This window comes from Pundamilia nyererei, unplaced genomic scaffold (assembly GCF_000239375.1).
Source record: "Pundamilia nyererei isolate P.nyererei 1_Seehausen unplaced genomic scaffold, PunNye1.0 scaffold00005, whole genome shotgun sequence".
In the NCBI taxonomy this organism is placed as follows: domain Eukaryota; kingdom Metazoa; phylum Chordata; class Actinopteri; order Cichliformes; family Cichlidae; genus Pundamilia; species Pundamilia nyererei.
The window spans coordinates 6,726,959-6,750,985 of NW_005187406.1; the positions used below are offsets into that span (position 1 = coordinate 6,726,959).

The following is a 24,027-nucleotide window of genomic DNA, read 5'->3' on the forward strand; positions in this document are numbered from 1 at the left end:
CAATGTCACCAGTGAAAGATTTTTCTTTGAGCAGAAAGGTTTGAGACAAAACAAGCAAAGCCTCTTACATGAATCTGAAAGCCATAGTTTCGCTGAGCCTGGTATTCAGTTACATTGTAGCAGGTGGACAGGTCAATCTCACCATCCAGGTCAGAGGCCTGAGTTACACAGAAACAAAGACGCATTTTAAAGGTAGAAGGAAATAAAAACACAAGGCGTGAAAGAGAACAAATAAGCCCACCTCCTCTGCAATTGAATCCTTGTAGTATCTCAGGCTGTGATCAGTCAGCACAAACCAGTACTTCTTCCACTTGAGAAAAAAAATTTACAGTTTAAAAACAGAGCTGTGTAATACAGCAAGGTAGCATAGCAAGTCACATATCGAGTGTCCACACAGTCCTATGTGTCAGTGTAGAGTTTGTCTCTTTATATATCTTATAAACAGTATTTTAAAGCTTCCTAGCACCACCCTCGTCTTTCAAGTCCATTGAAGATGGAACATCAAAGTGTGGCCACAGGTGTGTAAAGGCCATCGAACGCTACAGACAGACAGTGACTCAGGTTTTTGAACTCTTGATTTCTTTGAAGACTCCAGCAATCATTTTCATTTAGCTTTCAATGGTTAATACCATTTTCAGTTTCCTCTTTACGTTTCTCTTAATTAGCTAATAAAAATGGTACCTGGCCTTGCTCGTCAAGTTTCACCATCCAGCCTTTCTTGAAGTTCAGCAAGTCCGGCTAAAAAATACAGAAATAAATCGATAAAGAGAGGATACAGATTCTAAGAAAACGTCACAAAGCAACATGTTTTTCATTCATTGTTCTTTATTAATGTGTTGCAGCAGCAAACTACCACCACCCATCTTCATTTTAAAAGAAAGCATCAATAAGGACTTCAACTTTTCTCACAAACAGCGCCTAAATAAAACGAGAGGTAATGCAGTGGCAGTGTGTCAAATTCAAGTTCAATACCTCACTGCTAGCATTCAAAAATCAGCAGCAGCTAAAACACATGCTCACTCAGTCGGCTGCAGGGAGAAGTTGACCCTGCCAGCGGATCAGACAAGGATGAGGATGTAAATGTGGACCGCTGACTGGGGCCAACTTCTGCCACATGTGTTGCAGGGCTGTGCTGCCCACAGAACCCAAGTGCTCAGCCTGACACACACACACAGACACGCACACGTGAACAGTGACCACAGGAAGCAGTAGGAAGTTGTGACGGGCTCATACACACTCAGACATAGTCTCTTTTTTCCATCTTAGATCTAGCAGAATGAATTCACGCAGCATAACAAACTGCACACAGAGAGAGCAATAACCTGGAGAGCAGGGGGAGAGCAGGGGGCTGCGCCGCGCCCTGCAGCACGGGGGTTACAGCACCCTTGCACCACCACAACAAGGCCAAAGGAACATTAGGAAAGAAATCACACATTGATAAAGTTTGTCAGAGGTCACAGTTGGTTTGTATCAGATATTCCATTTAAAGTCAATCTTATTTCCATCAGACTATGGCTGATGATCAATATAAAGTCAACAGAACTTGTTCCAACCTTATTTTACCAGAAAAAGGCCGAGGATAATGAATTTAGCGCTACGTTGTGAGCAGCAGCACATGTGCTAATGTTGGGGCTGCTGCAGTTTTACAAACCAACACATTAGGAGCATGAGTGAAATAAACAACAACATGACAAAACAAAATGTTAACGCTCCCATCAAAGCAGCCCTCGGCTCAAAAGACGACAGTGTTGAAAAAAAGGTAAGTGGAATTCAGTAATGTGGAGAGATTTTACATATTTAAAGTCAGAAGAAGGATCTGAAACAGTGCTGTCCTTGCACAGTTGCCCGTTTACTTTCTCCTGTAAAATGCTGCAGAAGGTTTTACAGGAGAAAGGTTGGATCTGAACAGCTGACTGAAGTCAGAGAAAGTTGATTCTGTTCATCTGAACGTACCATTATCTACTGGAGAAACATTTCACCACTCATCCAAGTGACTTCTTCAGTCTTCTGAAGAAACTTTACAGAAATTGTGATTTTAATCATAGACAGAAAGCAAAGTTTTATTACATATTATGTTATATATTGATAGAATGAAAAAATATAAATAAAAAATCCTAACTGTGTATTAGACTGAGCCATACAGAAGAGGATTAGAGCCATTGGAAGAGGAGGAGGGGGGAGACCAAAATACAAATTGAGGACTTCTTTTGGACTTTTTTGAAATCTGATAATAATCTCAGAATTGTGGTTAAAATAATAATAATAATAATAATAATAAAAAAATACTGGCCCTAATCCTCTCCCATAGTTCCAAGAGGCAAAGTCTAGGGCTGAAAAATAAGCCTGCTTAAAAAATAAAAATAAAACTGCCAGTTCCTTTAAAGGTCACTTAAGATTTGCTCCAAAACAAAACAAAAACAAGTCAGTCCCCATAGACTCTCATTACATACACCATTTAGTTGGACTTTTGGGGTATTAAAAAAAGATATTTTTATTTGGTAAGATTTAAAATTAGGGGCAGGGCTAGTTTGACTACTAGTGATGCTAGTACAGCAAGCGGACAGCTATGGGCTAAGCCTCATATGTTGCTTGGTATTAACTAGCTATCTCTATGTGTTGAACATCTGCAGTTTAGCTGAAAAAGACTGCTAGCTGACAACTGAGCGTGTCATGCTCTCATTGAACACTCATCCAAATAGGATACCCAAGATAAGTGTAGCCAAATGCTGACATTTAACCTCCAATGTGGGATCTAGAAACCAGCGGGTATCTTTACGGTGGCTTTGTGCTTCTTTTATTTACAGTGTACTCTAAATGCTCAGTTTCTGACATTTTTCCCCCACTTAGATCTAAATGATGCCAAAGAAAGGGAGCATCCTTCATACGGTCACTTCAGGCATACAGTGCTGGTTGTGTGCTCCATCAACCTGTTATTCAAACCTACTGTTTGTGAAGGAATGAGCAGAAAGTTTTAGATAGTGGCTGGAACTGAGGGGCTTCACAAGACCCAGTAATAAAAATCAAAGAACTATTTTGAGCTGTGAGACTACTTGTAGTGCAAAAAGAGTAATATCAAGGTGGAAAAGAACAACAAACCCATGTGCACCGTAACGCTCCACTTGCACCATCAGTGTTAATACCCCCACTAAATCTGTCTATAGAATGTTTTCTGTGGCATACTGTTGGGTGATGTCTGCTGAGAGTTTGCTCAATGTTTAATTCTCCTAACTGTGTTACCTAAGCGAATCACGCCTCTTAGGCTCGAACAACAACAAGCCAGCGATCTCTCTCTGCTCGGCTGAAGCCCTGGCACTGCGGCTGACCTCTGATCCTCCGGCTTAACAGAACAAGAGCAGCTTTGTTTACGAGGCCACAGACAGAACGCACTGACCTTTCAGTCCTGGAGCGTTCAAGTCTGAAAATTATTAGGACAAACTTTGAACCTGCTCCTTTATTCATCACCCTATTGAACCATATTCATTACTGGTTCACCACGGCTTTTAGCAGCAGCATGGCGTGGCTTTAGCAGAGATTACAAAACAGTGAAATAAGACACTTTACTATTTATGGATTAAATATTAATATTAATATTCAACTCCCACTTCAGCCAAACAGTCCTGATAAACTTACTGTTTGCTACCTGCACAAGCGTCAAGCAAGCTTAAAACTACCTTTGCTAAGTTGTTGAAGACAAAACAAGAGTCAAAGTAATAAACTGGATTTAGATCGATGTGTGGAAATGTGAAACTTCGTGCGTACTCTTAGTTACTGTATATGACAGTTTTCATGTTGTTCTCCAGCTTAACTATATTTTAAGTAAATTAATAAATATCTTAACATATTTATTAATATCTAATCTTTATTTAGATATGGAATAATATCTTTAATATTAAAGTTGATTCATTTTTAGGCAAAGGTTTTCCCTAAAAATAATTCAAGATTAAAGAGGACTTATTGCTACCATTTCCTGCTCCATATTTTGTATTCATGGATTTGTAGCGTTTTATGATTCACGGTGTAAAACATAGATAAAGATTCATTTAATGAGCCTTTGTTCTTCCCCTCAGTTCACACTGACTGAAACAAGAAGTGCTTTTCCAGCAGTACCTACTCGGCAGGGGGTTCCAAGCAATCTGAGGTGATCCGAGAATGCGACGTCGTCAGACTGCTGACTGAACGGCTAGTCAGCAGCGTCATTCGACGAGTCATGAAGCTGTCAAAAACTGTCATTTTTGAAACCAGCAACTCGGGAAATGGAAGAAAAACAAACAACAACACGGGTGTCCCCGACAAAAAGCCACAGACCGAGCAACACATATACCATCGCATACAAATGACGTCGTGTGATGTTTGACCGGGTTGCTATAACTACTCCACTTAGTTAAGTGTTACTTGATGTAATGAAAAACAAGCTGTAATGAGTTGTGATGCGTCAGCTTGCGTTAAGCCAATCTGAAAAGGTACTCACAGGGTTTACTTGCGCTGACATGGTTAAGCTGTACATACTCTGATTTTACCATGTTTAACATGAGCATCCACCCACTGTCAAAGTATACGAGGAGGGAAAGTGTTTGTTTTTTTTAAAGGAAACCTACCAGAGTCCCTATAAACGGGGCTCTTTTAGCCCAGTGAAACGTCCCTATGAGTGGCTTTAAATGTAAAGCCAACATTGTTCAATGAATATAAACAAACTGCGGTGCTGAAATTTTTCAATCATCTTATTTATTCATTAAAAATCAAACAGTTTTTTAGGTAACTAATGTGTGAGACAAACGTATAACACAACAAACGAATAATGATGTAACGCGGGATGACGAACTAACAATTCCCATCAACATGCTGAGCAAACAGCAGCAGCTGACTTCTTATCATCTCCGCTGCTGCAGTGACTCTTGCCAATTAGTGAGTAAGGCTGGAAAACAAACTGCTCACTTTGAGAGGTCAATTCTCCGACAGGAACACTTGGAGTTTTAGCATGATCGCAGACTTTACAAAAACAAGAGAACACTCACCGTCATGACTGACTCAGTGGTCCTCCGGTCCAACGACTTGGCTCTTCTCAGAGGGGGCAGGGTAGAGGGAAAGTCCAGACCCTGACCCACGTCTTGCCTCTGTTCCTAAACAACACACGCATATAAACACCCTTAAAGGAGCTCTCAGCAACTTCCAAGAAACTACTGTCACTACTGACACCCACAGCCATTTAGTGAACTACAGTCAGCATTCCCATGCTCAACATCAACAATACAAGTGATGAGTAATTTATAACACTTTGCACTGCATCCTTCACATAGAAAACAGTCCATAGTACAGACGAAAAAAGGAAGCATAGATGCATGTTTGAGTTTTCTGTGAGATTTGTGTAAATTGGCTCTACCAGAATGTTTGCATAATAGTGAAAGTAATAAGTAGCGGGCAAATGTTTTTATAGAAAACACACAGAACAGGCAAGAATCACTGACCCATTCTTTTGTAATCAGGTCTGTTTGAGTGGGTATTAATGAGCTGTGGAGAAATCTCATGACAAACACTACTTTGTTGAGCCCATGTGTTTTATGAGGCCGAATTCGGCACTGAATCAAAGAGGCTGAAAACAAAAATACACACTGTTAGCATGAGGCTAAATGCGTCAGCTGGAAATGTGTGCATTGTTTCAACGCAACAATAAGGAGAACAGAGCGTTTGTGTGCAGTAAGAGACACACAAGCAGTCTTGGCTGCTTTATTTGCGTACGTGTACGCAATATTTTTATGGTGAAACAGATCCAGGGCCAAGTGGTGTCCGAGTGGGGACTCTGTGTCGGGTCACTGTCTTGCTAAACTCAGGCCCGAGTTGCTCAAACTTAGCGCAAGGGGCTAGGGTGGGAAAGGAAAATGTAATCACCAGGGGAATCCCACCATAGAGTGGAAACTGGAAATGAATACAGCAACCCCTGCTGACCTCTGACCTACAAGCAAAACAAAGACAGGACAGAGAGAGGGAGAGGACGGAGGGAAGAGGGTGAGGATAAGGGAAAAGAAAGAGGAGGAGCGGTGGGATAGCAGCGGGGCAGAGGGGGAACCAAAACTTGTCCTGGTAGGGCCACTGCTGAGAACACATCTGGCTTTCCATGTGATGTTATTGAGAATCACTGTTTACACATATTACCATATCTATTGTGAACTGCAGCACAATATTGGCACTGTTGGACTGAACACACCCACACTCACACACGTTACCTCTCTCTGGAAGCGTCTGTGTTCACTTCGGCCTTGTCTGACTCTGCTTCTCCCCGACTCCTCCACCTCCATTTTTTCCGGATTCTCCAACTCCAAGGCCTCCAACTTCTCGATAACACCGGAGCGACTGCAAACAAATGCACACTTTGTTTAAACATGTAAGGCATTCAGTTTCTATAAATCGTCATGAATGGTAATGACACTGAAAGGCTCTCAACTGGCATGTTGACCTAACTTGTACTGTGTTAAAAAAAAAAAAAACTGTTCAAGACGCTGGAATTGGGAATGAGTTAACTGGAAGAAAATGAGAGATTTTCTTCTACAGCAGCCTGACAAACATTTAGTCACTAATCAGAGCAGTTGTCCTAGCTCTGGGATCATCTGCTTGTTTCTGTTCTTACAGTCTTGATGATCACAATGGACTTGTGCTGTTAAGACTGGTTGATTTACAGTACTGACTAACTAACTCATAATAGAGTATAAATCTACAGGTCTGCTTAAATCAACCTGTAGCATTATAGTACAAATGGATTACCAATTCAAAAGTGCTGGGCCTCTCTGTGTGGAGACCACATGTTTGCAAAATTACCCCCCAAAAAAGCGTCATTCTCCAAATACTTAAAACCCTGGGAACTTTTTCCCTTTGGCACTGATCATCAGTGCCAGATACTGGAAGCACAAACTTGCTTATATTTCTGACCCTGCAGTCAACCAGCAGGTAAAGTTGTTGATGCGTTTAGAAAGCTTTTGCTGCTGCAGGATTAAAGTCATTATGGGTTAATCTTCAGGTCTGTGACACTGTAGCAGCAGGTTTTTAAGTCACGCCTCCTAAGGGGAAATGAAAGCTTGCTCTGCCAGTGCTGTCAAGAAATGTTTCTTTGGGAGAAGGAAAAAAAAATGCAAATACTTCAAATGTAAATGTAAAGAGTTGAGATGTTCCCAGTAAATAGTCATGGGTCTTTGATGTAGTGGACAGGCTGATCATCTGCAACAGATTACGCTAAAGAAACTCATTCACAGAACGATCTCTCAAGGGTAAAATGAGTGCTGGATCACAGATCTGAGAACAGCCTACGCTCGCTCAAGTCCATCTGCAACCTTCCTCAGTCTGTGACACACAACACCGCCTGCTCTGACACATTCCCACACAGGCCTTTTGTTCAATAACAGAAATCTGCATTACAGAGAGGAAGAGGGCAAGAAGCAGTGGGAAATATTATATTACTCTTTTGCTTAAATGCTGCCCTTATTTGGGGACACTTCTGCTACAGTCGCTGCCCTTAAAAGGGAATAAAGCAGAGGGGAGGAGGATGAGGACAGTGTGGAGGCCACCGTTTGCCCCCGTCAGGCTCACATGAAGTACACATCAGATGAGGAACAGACAAGGACCAGGAGTGCACATGCGCTTTCTGGCTAAGTGCTGTTGCTTCTGTTACTTCATTTCAGTTAGGAAAAAGAAAAGCACCACTTGGCACATGCTGTCTTTTTAAAGGGAATTTCCTTGAACTTTAAAATATTATTCAAATTAAAACCAAATAACTGAATGTGAAACAGGGCGAAATGACAAAGGTTCATCTGTTAGGCAGGCAGGCCTGGACCACGTAAGCCCATCATGCAAGGACAAAAGCTCGTGCCTTTTGATAAACCTGCACGAGGTAGCCACAGTGTGAATGATGGAGACTCAAAACTAGCAGAAAACTAACACAGTAGTGCCACGCTGCCAACACTGGGCCATGCAGTCAGCTGTAGAAAACCCTTTATGATCCTTCCACAGGTTTACCTTGTTGCGACATCTACTTCTAGATGGATCTTGCTGACCAGAGGCTTTGCTTCGATCATCTCATCCTGAGCTGAACTAACAAACTCAGCAGTGAATAAGTATGAACTTTCAGGAAAGGGATTTCAGTCGTAACGGGATTTAATGACATTTCTCAGTCAGGGACCACATCTTCGAGTTGTTGTGTCTATTTTCCATCCTTGGCCCCACACTGCAATGTCAAAAAATATAAAGCTGGCTGCTGTTGCTATGCAGATGCCTGCTGTGTTAATGTGCCATTTACATAATGGCACATTAACATTAGTAAATGTTGGAAAGCGGCTCCTAGGCTGCTCCCCTGGTTGCTGTACAGACAGATGTGTGCTCACTTGAACATGAACTGGTTCAGGACACTAATAATGTTCAAGGGCCACTTTCCTCCTCCTCCTTTTCCCTTTAGGCCTGGCAGGCATGGAGCTATCTGAATGGCACAGGAAGCTGGCTCTGGGAGGAAAAAGATGACCCCGCTACCCCTGTAACAACCTCACCTACTAGGTTTGTTTGAAGTGTTGCCCTCACTGGTGTCTGTGTGTGCGAGAGAGACCTTTCACAAACATAACCAGTCGTGGAGAGTCAGATTGCTGAATGGAAAGTACAAAACCTGCACTGTGTGCTTTTTTAAAAGGAGGAAAAAGTTGAAAGGCAGGGGTGATTGTTAAGGAACACATTTTCCCATAAAAACACGGGTAAAATACTGATGCTATCCAATATAACGCAGAGAGCTGAGATTCTAAGAAAGCATTCCACTGACCTGGTTCATCAGGTTTAATCAGATGCTGATTAAACTGCTAGTTCACAGCAGATCTTATCACCTTTGCTTATCAACATGCTACCTGCATGCTCACATGTAGTACTTTTTTTCAATCAAGTCCATCTGAGCACAAAAATACAACTAAGACAGAGCTAGAGTTCATAGTTTGTGTATCACATTTAAATGTCTGTGGACAAATGACAACGCTGTGTGACTTAACCTAATCGTGATCAACTTCCAGAGAGCTTTACTGACAGTCAGGAGTGGGTGGCTATCGACCGTAGCTACAACTTAGAAGAGGTAGTGTAATTTATTTTCTGAGATATTGGGAAGATGAGACAAGATGGATCCAAAAGACGGCACAATAACTGTACAAGGCTGCACAATTCACCATTTCCACTGATCAGTCTGACTGAATTTGTGACAAAATCAGCCAGATTGCATTAACAGCTGTTTGCATACAAAGAGACGTCTTGCGAATATCTGTGAAATCAGATTATCATTAATGTAAAATGAAAACAGCTCAGCTTCCAAATGCTTCACTTGTTGCCGTTTTGCTGGATGAAAGTTTAGAAGTCAGTGAACACTGACCTCCTCTCGGGGCTGAAGACGGCCTCTCTCTCCTGCCTGTCTGGGCTCCTGAACCGGCTCCTCTTCTCAGCCTTTCTAGCCTCAGCCTCCAACCGCCGAGACCGCGGCGTGTCGTGGTGGCTGTAGGAGTGACCGCTCCTCTGGGTGGCCGGGTGGCTGTCTGTGCTCGTCACCGTGCTGCCGCTGGCATCCGAGTCGAGAGAGCTGACCGAGCCGCTGATGTGAGAGCCGTTGGAGAGCAGGGAGCTGCCGGAGGGGAAGGGGTCGCTGGGAGCTGGTGAGAGGCAGCGCGGAATGCCTCCCAGGCTGGAGCAGGAGCCGGTCGGGGACAGCAGGTCGCTGGGAGGCTGGGGGGTGGAGCCGTGCAACGGCAGGCTGCCCCGGTCCACTTCATCACCGTTCACTGAGCCTGCATCAGAAGCCTGGGCCGCAGACGCAGAGTCCCCTACAGATGAGGAACAGAAGATGCCATATATTTATTTAAAATAAGATTAATTGAATACATTTGACTTAAAAAAAACAAACCCATTTGATTAGACTCTCTACCTTGGAAACATGTATTTTTATGTCATTTTAAATTGCTTTAATTTCTTCTTCAATAATAAACAACCCATTATCTAGAAAACAACTGGCTGGGTAAAGCCTAATGAAACACTTAAATGTGGTGTCTTTTTCACTTGGTTACATCCTTTTTGAATATCACCTTTGATCTTATTTATAATGTCTTATTCCTCCTTACCTGTAGGGGGCAGTGGTGATCCTGAAGGTAGCTCAGCAGCAGTCCAGACTGCTGCCCCTTCAGCCTCCCTCTGGTTCAGTTCTTCCTGCCAGATGATGGAGCTTGAATCTGGAACTTTTTCCGCTTCTGGGATACCAGACCCAGTTACTGCTACCTTGGCTGGACCCGGCTCCTGGATGTGAACGCACAATGAAGTCAAAAATGACGGCCTAAAGAAGGTGGCGCATGATCCTGACCTTTGAACGTCTGTGTTGTGAGGAGGATTACCTGGGAGGTGGCAGGCTCAACTTTGCGTTTCTTCTTCTGGTTCTGTTTGTTGGTTCGGGGGTAGACAATCAGCTGTTCACTCCACCTGCAGGTGTGTGCGTGCACAAACACACATGCCCAAAGATTTCTGAATATCAGACATCAGCATCCAACCCTGTGACAACCCATCAGTAATCATATCTGGACAAATTACCCATTGATGATCTCCTTATTCTCTCCTCTGATGTAGTACTCCTGGTCGGGTGTGATGATGCACAGTGAGTTCTTCTGGCCCGTCTTGGGCTCTGCATCAATGACGTCTGTACACAGGTTCATGTTGACTGTGCCCTGAGGGAGCGTGCTTGGCTAGAAAAGACACAATATGAAAAAATGAGCAGAGACGTATCCAAATATTTGGATATTTATACACTGTGTAGGTATCCAGTTTTCACTTTGGAGATATGGGTAACTGTTTTACTTTTTTTTTTTTTTTTGCATGTGACATGTGAAAGATCTCTACTATCTCCCTCATGGCCAATCATTATGTTTAACATGCATGTATGGTACTCAGCACAGACCTACAAATTAGCCTCCATATTTGCTTGTGCTTGTGCGTCACATAGCTAAGCGAAGGGAAGTGTTTGGTTAGAGACCTAAGACCTGCTCATTTTAAAAACAGAGTGAGAACAAATGTGTGGTGTGCTCGCCCAGCTAAATACTCATATCACGTTCCAAAGGAAAACATGCTTCAGATCTCTCTGTCATACTGTACGAACCCTCGGCTGCTATCGCCACGTCACCATGGTAACGAGTTGAGTCCTCTGTTATAGCACACTGAGTGAAAAGTGAAGGTAACAGCATGCTCAGTGAAGAACAGAGCTGTTTGTAGCATGGAGACTGATAGCTTTCAGCGTCATGGTTGATCCACAAAGCACAAACCACAGTCAAAGCTCTGACTAGGGCTGGGCCATATCATACTGTTCACGGTTATACTGGTATAACGTTTGTGTTGTTTGTGTTGTCGGGCAACGATAAGAAAATGAAATATCGCGATAGAATATGGGTAAAACGCGCATGCGCAGTGCCTTTGTTTACATACGCACATGGCGGCGACGCAGAACGAGAAGGGCGAAAGCGGATCGTTGAATGAAACAGATGAACCAGAAGTGGTTTGTAAAAATGCTGCAGCTTCAGTGGTGTGGAACTGGTTTAGCTTTCGTCCGTCAGATACACAACAAAGCACTATTTTTGGTAGCGCATGCTAGCGGGCCGTCGTTATTACCGTGTTGTTTGGAAAATACGGCACACTTAAAATCAATCCTTTGATTTTTATGAAAGTCGACAGAGCCCCTTATGTGTGTGCCTTATGTATGAATTCTGGTTGTGTTTACTGACCTCGAAACGATTTTATGTACACGGCGCTCGAAACTCTGTCAAATGTTTTTGCTAAGCTACGAACCCGCACCGCTTGATGGATTGTCGGAGCATTATGGCTATCGTAGGCAGGAGCCTGGCGGAGTGATACGTACTGTGCTTCAACATAATATTACCGTATTGTGTGTGTATATAACCTCTTTTTAAGTTTTGTGGATATTATACATGGTTATGCTGAGGATATGTCGGCCAATTTCCACTGGAAATGCCTTTTGGTTAAACTGTCAGCGAGGAATTTGCATTTGTACTGTTAAATTTTTATATAACTTTAATGCACATAAAAAACAGCTGCTTGTTTAAGTGAAAATACATTGATGGGTTTTTGGTTTTTTTGCATTAATAAAGTTGTGGAGTTGTAAAGTATTTTGTCAATTATATTGTCAATTATATTGTCAATTATATTGTCAGTTATATCGTTATTGCAAATTTTCAAATGTTTTTGGTCATATCGCCCTGCCCTAGCTCTGACGTCACTTCCCTGTATGTTTTGTGTGGTCCGACTGCCATTTGAACCTGTACTGTCTCGTTAATGTCGAGAAAACCCCCCAAACTTCCTCTCCGACCTTCTCAGAATCTGTTATCAGCCTTTGCTGCACTGTGCCTGCTACAGATGTAAAACAGGTGCTGGGTCTTTTTCCAGCTCCTTTTAAGGCCACTGAACACAGATCCAGCTTTATTAAGATCTATCTGTAAAGCCCTAGGGCCTGCCAAATATGGCAATTACATGGCGTCGTACCTCAGAACTGAGACGCTGTGGAAGAATTTCCTCCAATAGAAAGAAAAATGATCATGTGTGAAAATAAGGACCAAATGGCTGACAACTATGTGCAAGCCCACAGGGTTGCAAGACTAATGCCACATTAATAAATCGAACGATATTTGCTGTGATCAGAGAAGCTGAAGCCCAGCAGCGCTTTAAGAAGTGGAAAACAATTCTGAGTCGGTGTACTCTAGTAATCTCTTCTCAGCATCAGTACTTTCTGACTCAACTTTTCTATGAAACAAACAACTAAGCTCAGGAAACCAAAAAGTCCTTTTGTGAGGTCCTTTCTCCACCACCATCTATGTGGGGCAGATTTAGAGCTCCAACTAATGTGTTGTTTCCTTAATCTAACCAGCAACTGTTTTCATAGTTTCAGTCACTTTTCTGTTAATTCTGGATTTATATTCCTCAAACGATTTATTGATTAATTGAGAAAAACTGCAGATTAATGAGTGGCCAATGGTAGAGCAGAATAATTTTAAAAGGTTTTTAAATGACTATTGAGCAACAACTTCCAGGGCTGCTGCACACCTTATAAAATCAAATTTAGGACTTTTTAAGAACTCTCCATCCATCCATCTGCTTCCGCTTATCCTTTTTCAGGGTCGCGGGGATTCTGGAGCCTATCCCAGCTGTCTTAGGGCGAGAGGCAGGGTACACCCTGGACAGGCCAGTCTGTCACAGGGCTAACACAGAGAGACAACCATTCACGCCCACATTCGTACCTATGGGCAATTTTGTGTTTCCAATTAACCTATCACCACTAACTGCATGCCTTTGGACTGTGGGAGGAAGCCGAAGTACACGGGGAACCCACGCAAACACGGGGAGAACATGCAAACTCTGCACAGAAAGATTCCGGCCTGATGGCGGAATTGAACTCAGGACCTTCTTGCTGTGAGGCAACAGTGCTAACCACTGTGACACTGTGCTGTCAATTTTTAGAAGCTAAAATAGAAAAATGAGTACCATGTCCACAAAAAAGCAGCAGCAGTTTTAAGACCCAATGTTTTATCTCTGCTTTAAGGCTGAGGAACAGAAATATTGTCCCTTTGATGGGTGGAGACTTATGGGTCTGCACCAAAAAGAACACTGTCTTTCTGGTGCAGCACAACACAAGAAACACATAAATGTAATGTTGCTCAGTTTGAACATTTTTACTCATTCAGCATGCAATTATTGACATTTATGGCCTTTATACTGCCAGGTCACTGAGTTTCATACTCGTCCTATACACCTGTGGCCATTAAAGTGATTCAAACACTTGATTTTAATGATCTGAATGAAGGAATGAAACATAAAAAAAATGCTCCACCCACACACCCAATAGTAACTAGGCCACAACCTAGTAGCTGAGGCCTAGCAGACTCTGATCAGCTCTAGCAGCCTGCATCTCTGCTATATTTTAATGTTATAAAATTTGGGCGTTTAGCATAGAAAGCTCCTGGATGTTAGCCTCTGTTGGATGCAGCCTCAATCAGCGCTATTTTATGCAATGAAATCATCTCTCTTTGCCCAAACACATCCAAACTGTTTACTACATACATAAGTGCACCACACCGCAAACATAACTACGCTTCTTGCCGAAGCATGACTAGGAATCATCAGCAGCATGTCTGCAGGAAAAAAATGTTTGATGGGTGCGACGGAGTACTTCATATTAGAAGTTAGTGATTTGTTGGTGTGATACGCATGTAGTAACCTGTTATGCAGGGAACTTTGTGTTGTGTTGGGAAAAAAGAGAATATTTTATAAAATAGCGCTGATTGCATCATGCGAAGATCTGCTTTGCTGGCTGATTGCACAACTCGCTACACCCGGCCTGGTGAGGTAAAGCTGGAGTGTGAACTCCAGCTTGTCGGTCTGGTGACTCAAACAGGGTCTCCTCTATACAGATCTCATTCATAAAGTGCTTTACAAACCCGAACATTACAGATAACAGCTGGATTTTCCCGTTTGAGTGCAGCTAGCCAAAATCCGTAGAGCCACTTACGTCTAAAGAGACAGTGAAAGTGGACAGTATATCCTCAGCTTTAACATAAAACTCATTGCTGCAGCCTGGGGCAGCACAAAAGTGATCCATTTAAACTGATTTTTAGTTATAGTCTCCTTATTTTCCTCTGAGTTATCAATTCTTTCACTGGTTAGCTAACATAAGCTAATGTCTATTTGCTGCAACCAACTAAACCACATGACAACATCAGTTCAGTACTGACAGCAGATGGCACTAAACATGCTTTTGAAACTTTAACATTAAGCACTTATTTCTTAAATCCAGCTTCACAGACAGAGTTGATGATGACGTAAATTAGCCTTTGTGTTAGCCCTGCGACAGACTGGCGATCTGTCCAGGGTGTACTCCGCCTCTCGCCCTTTGACAGCTGGGGTAGGCTCCAGCACCCCCCGCGACCATGAAAAGGATAAGCAGAAGCGAATGGATGGATGGATGTTTAGTGCTTCATGTCCTCCTTAAGAGGCTCAAAATTAGACAATGACTCCTGAAGGTTTTCCTGCCTGCTAGAAAATCCCTTGAAAATTCTGAAATACAGTGGCCTTACTGTTTTCCTATGCAAATACTGACTGTAAAACATTTTTAATGTGTTCAGCATGTGGACTTTTAGGAAAAGCAAACTTGTTAAAACTGGATTTCTTGTAATATATTTACTGGTGTTTGATCCAGTAAGTAAGATTGATTTCGCTGTTCACTGTGCCCGAAGGTGGCTTTACTGTATTTTGTTGCTGCTAGGTGGAGCATGAACTACTGCAGTCCAGCTGATGCTGACAGCATAAAGGCAACTTGTTGCTTAGAAACTGCCCTCGGCTACTGGCACCAAAACAAAGGAGATGTATCTGCCAAGGCTACTATTCAAAAACAAATGAATTGTCCTGGGTTTGATTTTTACAAAACCAGGCCAATTCCATATCCTCCAATTGTGTCCGTCTTCCATGTGGTGACTAATTTTAGCTTGGCTATGGGGTATTATTAAAAGAAACGACTTTCTCATACAGTCCTCTCGAGATCTCTGGCTGACACGACACAAGAAACAACAACACTGAGAGAAAACGGCACTCAAACAATACAACCCACACGAGACTGACAATTAAAATGCTTCATGCTAAGAAAATGGACTTTTAGGTAAAATCTGTATTTAAAAAAAAAACATTTTATGTTACAGCCCCAGCCCAACAGTAAACTTTCCAGAAAACTGTTAAAACGGCATGAAAAAATAAGTGGGCCAGCTTTAGAATTGAGTGGAGTACACCCACTCCATAAATGATAAATCCTCCAGGAGGCTTTTTACAGGCAGAGCCAAAGGCAAATCCGCCACAGCAGGCTCTGGAGAGAGACTGCTGTTTTATGTGCTGCTTGTTCCTCGATACAGTTCCCCACCATCAAAACCTTTAACACGGAGAAGCCTAAACAATGTTAAAACAACCATGAACTGATTGAGATGTGCTAGAGTGGGTTATTCTAGCAGCACTGGTGACAGAAATCCCACTGTTTCCCTTTCTAAAACATGATGTAAAACAGAAGCAGCTCTGGATTAAAGCGGTCACCTCCCGACCTCTTCTTCAGCGTGTTCTCATGGTCATTGACCTTTTAACCTAAAAGCTTTCGGGGTGGTCCCACTCTGTGTTAGATCTTCATGAAAAATGCCTCCCTTTCCATTCATTTACTTGTTTAAGAGTGACGTTCAAGTATGGGAAGCATTATGATGGGCCAGCATCAGCGGAGCAGGGTGCTTACTGTGGCAGGCTGTGTGTGAGGAATGTCTGGGTCTGGGGCATATCTGACGTTTCCTCTGTGGGTTTTTTTCCCTTTTTTTTTTTTTTAGGGGCTAGTGCTCCTTTTCTCTTTCTCTGTATGGTCCCGGAGCTGCAAGTACACTGCAGTTCACCAAATAAGGGCATTAAAGAAGGAATGCTGCATTAGACAGAAAAGCATCTTTCCCTCTTTTCATGGAGAAAATAGTTCAGCATTAAGGGTGTACTGATTCAGATAGACCGCTGCCTAGATGGCGAAAAATATCAGACGACGTCATTGCTCCAAGTTAAACGATCTTGGGATTCAAGGAAACCCATCGTTTTCCCTCTTACTGTATCTTATATACAGTATATACACTGTTCCAGTGGCAGACGCTCATATTAAACGCAGCCAAAGAGTTAAGTCCAATTAATCCTTTTAATCCCTGAGATTTCAGTGAAAGGGGATACTCTTAGTGGCCGTCTCCAACACGCAGTTCTGGCAGTGAGCACAGAAACCTGCCTGTGTTACCTGTTGTTTGTGTGGAGAAGCCAATCAGAACAAAGCTTGCTTATATGTGGGTGTCTGTAAAGCAAGAGGAACTAAACAGTCGAGCAGAGCATGATTTCTGAATATTAAAATAGCCAGAACATTAAAAAAAACTATATATTTTGTTACTAATTCTTGTCTAAAATATTAATTAACATTAGTTATTATTATTCTGCCCTTGAAGGGAAAGAGTGTGTAATCGATTCTGTCTGTTTGCTAGCAGTCTAGTGTCCACAGTTTTCTAGATATCATTTTCATATTTTGTGTGATGGTAGATACCAATAAGAGCTAGTCCTGATTTTATCAGTGTGAACAGTGGGTCAAGGTCACGCCGAACGTGAAAAATCAGCAGAACCTTAAGAGATAATATACTAGGCCTGGGAGGACATGAATACCTAGGTTGGCTTAGTATTTGACCTTGACCTTCATTGTCAGCGCCCAAAGTTCACCTTGAAAAAATTTCAAGAAACCATATTGAGTAATATATCATACGAAAGGGCACGGAGAGCACACTTTACGCTCTACGACATCATAATGACAGCATAACGACAGCATAACAGGATGTCATCATATTGTACTAAAAACAAAACATCAAAGGTTAGTCTATCCTTTGCCCTTTGGGGCGAGTTTCACTCTGCGTGGTCTTGTTTTTTGTTATTTTTTTTTTTAATTTTACCGGCGTGTGGTAGGATTTTAGTCAGGTTTCCAGTCACTCCAAATGTTTACTTGTCCTTCCCAACTAAACAGCTTGTTTCAGACATTGGAGGAACTGTGGCAATTCCAAGGATTTTTTTCTAGTCACACTGCTGAGCTCTACAGTGACTGAGAGAGACAGCGCTGTATTCTATAGTCTTTACGGACTCATGTTCAGCACTTTGGCTAGTGGCTGCTGTTTGAAGTGCTTTATAAATACATTTGGCTTGGCTTTGCAAGTGTGTGTGTCAAAAATCTGTCTTGTCTGTTTAGCAGAGAAGCAGCAACAAGGAAGAATAAAGAAGAGGAAGGGTTAGCATTCTGCTGCTCAAATGCAACAAGTGGTCTACAGTTTAGAAAGTATTATTTATAGTCAAGAATGCCATATAGTACCCTGTGACTACACAGTGCAAATTATTGGTCAATAGTTTTACAAAATGTAAAACCTTACACAGCATCTCCACCTGACTGAATGAGTGTGAACCATAATTATAATCAAAACTATTGTTTTAGTCTTAGTCAGTAAAAAGAAACAAACACTGAACCCTTCTGAAGCATCTTGATAGCAAAGCTATAAAATAAGGTTCCAAATGTGTCGTTTTCCCTTCATGCGACAATAAAAGTGTAGAGAATGCCATCAAAACAGTTAAAGACAAAGAGCGAGTAGGAGTGGCTCATCTAAATCTCTGATACAACAAGGCCAGAGAAAGTCAGAGAAACAGGAATAAATATCAACCTCAATCACATCAATTCAACCCTCCATTGGTGGCTTGAGCTACTCTGTAAACAACCATGAGCCTGATGAGTTTGAAAACAGTAACGGTTGTCATAAGCTCCGAGGGCTTGGAGAGTTCCTATCTTCAGGGGTCTAGAGCACAAAGCGGCCACTTCCCTGACCCACTTTTCCTGCCTTGTGGAGCAGATGAAAAGACCAAAAGACAATGAGGCAGACAGTTTTGGAATCACTGTTACAATGAGAGGAAAACAACTGCACACCAGCCTGGGTGTCGCTGGAAACACATTACACAGTGGAAACGTGCACACGCACGCTCACAAGCACCACATTTCCTCCCATTGTCATCACTGGCAACAGAAAAGAGATTCACCATGTGCTGATGTAAAGTCAGCTCATCTCCCTCCCCCTCACTGTCCTGCTCACTCACAAAAAGAAAGATGAAAGGCAAAGGTAAACACTCGTGTGACCTATGATTTCTACAGGATACATGAGAAAGTCACTCTCTGTGTTTCCGGCAGGCTGGTTGGTAGTGTGCGGCCCCCAGTGTTTACTCACAAGCAGCCTAATCTCCAGCCTGATCGGCTGGTATGGGTTTGGTCACCCGTGTCGCATTCCCCTGGCGCTACACTAGCACAAGGCGCAGGCTCAGAGCGGGCAGGAGACACTTCCCAGCCTTTTACTCTCTATAGCTTGGAAAAAAGCTATAGAGAGTAAATGTTTAACTCAAAGTCTCCACAACATTAAACATGCACCTTTACTTATTTCAATGAAATGATTCAGTTCTATTCGCTCCTCCGTGAACTAGTGAGGAAAGTTTCTAATGCGGTTTGAGATTTTCAGCACTGCTAAGTGTTTTTAATCAACCTTCAGTATCAAGACCACATTCCCAGACAGAACTGAGAACACGCTACAAACAATAAAACACTAAATGTTTCTGCTGCACAGCAGAAGCAAGCGAAGCAAGCAAACTTCCTAGGAGAACGTCTAAAATTGGAAATGTGGGAGTCAGAAATCATTAAGCCACATCACATGATTTTAGTAGCTGCATTACTTTTGACTACGCAGCAACAAACCATATGAAGTGCTTACTAACTGCATGCTTTATCCACAACATGCATCAAAGTCATTATACACACACACACAAGCAAGCATGGGGTCTAAACTGAGCACAATTTATTGGATGAAGTGAAAAACCATCCATACAAATATTGACTGATTGATTTAAGAATCTTTTAGAGTTTTCCATTGTTCCTGTAAATGATTAGAACTCAGTTTATTCTAACACAGCGTTTATACAACAGTTTCAGTCTTTTTCCCCACTATGCTTACTGTCTGTGGCTGCATAACACTCAGAAATCCCCCCAAAAACTAACTTGCCTTGCATATTAAAGAAATACTAATAAGCAGTTTATTGGAGTAGTATTTTCAACCAGTGAGGACAGAAACAATTAGCTGTCTAGTGGACAAGTTACATTCTTATTTTATAAAATGTTTAAAAGAAAAAAGATCATATTCCTAACACTGAATGTGCTTTAAATGCTGACTGAAAAGCTTACTTTCTGCTTGCATTTAAATGTTTCACGCTTTAACATTTCTCAACTGCTAACCAATAACAAGTTGCCTTTGCAGCTGTGTTAAAATCAGCTGGTCTGTGGGTAGCTTATGTTTGTTGTATGCACTGCTGTTGCTTTTTGCTTCGTGGTGCAATTATAATATATAATTCCTCCAAGTTTCTAGTAAAAAACAGTTTTTTTTAACTTGGTGAGGGGAAACAGTTTTAAAAATGTTCCCCTACAGCCACCATCTGTGCTTTTATGCTGCTTTCCCCCCACCTGTTTCCTCATCAACGTGAGCTCCACTCTTACTCTCCATCCTGTTCAAGCCAACTTTTCACCTTACTGTTATCCCGGTCAGGTTGCATACCCCAAACTCTTTTACGCTGTGCAGCCAAATACCCAGGTAAACTGACAAACACAATACCAAATTTGGCTCAAGTGCCTTTATTTTAGCCAGTCTTGTAGCTTAGTAGAGGAGAAGCACAGTTTTTCATTTTCTGTGGCATCAAACACTGTGCACAACATCTGAATAACTGTTATACTGAATCTCGGGTCTGTCTAGACAGTTTATGGTTGATTTCAGTAACATAATCACTGTTGCCAGCCGCAGCTTCCCACACAGTTGCAGCAGAGACAGTGTCATCCACTTCTCACAACAAATGCCAACAAAGTCATCTTCTAGCTAGCACATCACCTTCACATCTGCACCACTTTCTACATAGCTCACGTCGGTCTTTATAAACTTTTTTATGTCCTGACATATAATCAGGTTAAATGTCACATGTCTCTTAAGTATACTGATATAGGAGGGTTGTTTTTAACCATATTGCAAAGCCTTAATGAGCAGTTTCCAAAACATCTGTATAGACATCACACAAGAGTATAATCAAGTAAGATCAACAGTTATTGTAGGAAATGCTCCTCTAAAGAAAGAGAGTGACAGTGTTAGTGAAAGCCCTGATGGGTCGAGTGAAACTCAGTGAAAACTGATTCAGCAGCAAAGCCTCAGTCACAGCAAGCTGACTTTTTCAGTGTCTTTTGAAGTAGGAATCACACATACCAAGAAATTGCACTACCCCTAAACTGTACAACTACAACACGCAGACATGGACACCTGCTATGCCCTGAACTTTAAGATCTAAAACAATTTTGATTTTCACCTTCACAGCCTGGCTTCCACGCCCATACAGAACGGAATGCAGAAAAAAAACATCCTTTACTCACCGATTCGTCCAGGGCAAAGCGCAGACAGCCATGTTCGTACAGCACAAAAAATCTCCGTTGCCATTTCTGTGAGAAGAAATTAGGTATTAGTGGCTAGCCTCAATTGTATCGACTTAGAGGCATCATACTCAGTACTCCTCTTTCAGGGCATTTCTGGTAACTGGAAGTAGATATGCAAGCATTAATGTCCATACAGTACATTGTACGAACATTTTATAGAGCAACATGCAGGACTACAACAAATGCCCTTACCCGAGATCTCTGCATAGGATTGTCAAAGTCAGTTCCTTCAGGAGCCAAGCACAGCCATCCACCATAAATAGGTTTGGCCTGTAAAAAGAAAGAGGAAGAAAAAAAAAACCCAGCAATTAAGGTAATCATTAAAACTGGAAAAGAGTGGGAAATAAAGGCGATGGGAAGGAGAGGGAGAAGGTTTTTTGGATGTTGCCTCTCTTCATGCATTGCATTTTATACACAAAACCGCTTTGCGTGTCTTTTAATGTAATCAGCTCAATATGATGACATGCTTCAGTGCCTCTTTAAACCCATGTGACCACAGTAGATGAGAATCATATGACAAACTGACTGATGGCGTGTTTGACTGAAAAGTACCTCAATGAAAAAGATGGACAGAACTTCCATATAAACACCAAATGTGATCGCAGTTTTTTGTCTGCTAGTAGCAACAACTAAACTGAGATGAAGCTGGATGTGAAGCCAGCTTTATCACCTGTCGTTTTATGCATTTGAATACTGAAAAAAATTATTTGTGTATCGTGTATGTAAAGCCCAACTAAGGATAAGGGTTGGGAATTCGCATCAGCTACAATCTGATGAAACACCTGGCGACGCATAGCGTTTTTTTTTAAAAGCCGAGAAATGCGCCGTATTTGATAGCTTGCTGCGAGACCTCACACTGTGCACATCTACTGCGGGTGTGGTGCCTGTTATCGGAGCAACATCCCCTAAAAACCCGAAGAGTAGAGTCCTGGCCCCTAGCCCTGCCAGTGTAGCAGAAATGATGAGGATGATGATGCAGCAGCAGCCGTTCTTCTCTGTGTGAGTAGCTTCATGTTGTTCGTGTGTAATTTACGTTGAGTAGGCTAACCACGTTATTACATTAATGCATGTAAGGTGAACTAGCAAACATCATCATAGCTACATGCGGCTGTCTTCTTGTTTGATGGCAGATACTCCCTTCACCCTGGCCAAAAAGGCTAAAATGACCAAAGAAAAAGTGGAAAACAATTAAACATGAGAGGTTTTTGGACAAAGTTTGTGTTTTTTCCATTGTTTAAGCACTGCTTCCAGCCAAGAATGATACCATATATGCCCCATAGCTGCAGAAAAGGCTAACATTGTTATCGTTTTAACAAAACAAAACAGCTGAACATGAGTTTTTGGCCCAATTTTGTGTTCTCCATTCTTTAAGCACCGGCACCGTTTCAAAAGTACCGGTTTGGCACCGGTATCGGATAAAACCTAAACGATACCCATCCCTACTTGTGTATATTGGGTGCAACCAACAAGTTGTGGAACAACATTAAACTTATTATCAACGACACCACTAGCTGCATTCCTCAGAATTTCATCATCAGAAGAATTTGGTTCATTCTAGTTGGCTCGGAGTCTGCCACTATGATTTCAGTACAAAAAATTTAAATGATTTAATATGCTGCAACTATTAGCTTTCTACGTGTAATACTATTTTCATGTTGACTAAAAAGGCATGGAGCGTGAACTGTAGCAGATTTAGTTCACCCAGAGAAAAGGTGCGGCTCTTACACCCCTCCGTCCTGCAACCAATCGATTGGCTGAAGAGCAGATCAAGACCATCTCTGGTTCGCCACACTCCGGGCCAAAAGTGACATCATAAATGCTGGCTCAAGCGCAGCAATGACAAGCATAAACTCTGTGTCACACGGTCTCTGTGCTTTACACGTTATTCATTAACAAGCGTCTCGCATACAAGCACTCACTCTCCCACCTCCTCAAAAGAACCCAACCTAAAAAGATTTTTCTGGAAAGTAAATGCATCCAACTGCTAGTGTGTTATTCCAATTCTCCTCCATGTCACTGCATGCCTACCATAAATCCATACGTGCCTCGTTCAACTTGCCTTGGCATGCCACTTAGTGGAGTTTTGGTGGGCTGAACCCAGTATAAAGGATATTTAGCATGGGTAGGTGTGATACAGGTCAAATCTGGGGTCAAGAGCTCAGATCTTCATACAGTTAGACACTCCTAATGTGGTTCTATTCATTCACGTGACCAGCGTTGATTTGTTTGCACATACAGACATGTACACAAGGAGATCGCAAAATTCTTGTCATGCAACAACACGGATGTGGAAAGTGTAAACATTGCATTTGTAGCAGTGCATTGAGGGTTTAAGGCACAGCTATGGTCACGAAGCATGCCTCCCATGGAGTACTTGTCACTACCCCCTTAGACTGCAGTGGTTGTCCAGATACTACATGAGGATAGGAACTTCAGTTTATCTTTGGACTGGTGACAACACAGGGAATCCAGCTCTCACCTACAGAATAAAACCCACGTGGTAGCCGTCTGCAGCTGTAAATCCAGCTTAACTTAGGCTTTAGTCTCTGTGATCACTTACTTTTAACACACAACAGAGGTGCTGACATATTTTCCTGCTGTGCAACTATTCATTCTGTTCTCTGCTCAGAACTGCTGTCTAACAGGACCTAAAAGTACTTCCTGGACAAACCTTTAATCATTTCTATAATTGTGCCACCGCTTGGCAGCATAAACATAATTATATCACTGACTGCACAGTGTTGTGTGATGAGTTTCACTGACATGCAAAATGAGCAATCACTGACACAGATGACAGAATGTTGGCTTCACCATCACTGTTGCACAAAGGTACATGGGTTATCGTTAAAAAGCTCTCTAAATGTTTCTTCGAGCACTGCTTCCCCACAGAAGACACCATATATATA

General features: G+C 42.1%; 1 protein-coding gene across 3 annotated transcripts in view; it reads right to left on the reverse strand.

Annotated features, from left to right (window-relative positions):
* LOC102214651 (myosin phosphatase Rho interacting protein) overlaps nucleotides 1–24,027 on the reverse strand; it is a 44,464-nt gene that overhangs the window by 15,467 nt on the left and 4,970 nt on the right. For all 3 annotated transcript variants that reach the window (XM_005721903.1, XM_005721905.2, XM_005721904.1), the window contains exons 2-12: nucleotides 21,314–21,391; nucleotides 21,062–21,127; nucleotides 10,576–10,727; nucleotides 10,383–10,467; nucleotides 10,116–10,287; nucleotides 9,377–9,821; nucleotides 6,219–6,345; nucleotides 5,013–5,117; nucleotides 682–738; nucleotides 242–310; nucleotides 69–158 (exon numbers count right to left, since the gene is read on the reverse strand). In XM_005721903.1, coding sequence (XP_005721960.1) covers nucleotides 69–158; nucleotides 242–310; nucleotides 682–738; nucleotides 5,013–5,117; nucleotides 6,219–6,345; nucleotides 9,377–9,821; nucleotides 10,116–10,287; nucleotides 10,383–10,467; nucleotides 10,576–10,727; nucleotides 21,062–21,127; nucleotides 21,314–21,391 — 1,446 coding nt within the window. The remainder of the gene's footprint in view (nucleotides 1–68; nucleotides 159–241; nucleotides 311–681; nucleotides 739–5,012; nucleotides 5,118–6,218; nucleotides 6,346–9,376; nucleotides 9,822–10,115; nucleotides 10,288–10,382; nucleotides 10,468–10,575; nucleotides 10,728–21,061; nucleotides 21,128–21,313; nucleotides 21,392–24,027) is intronic.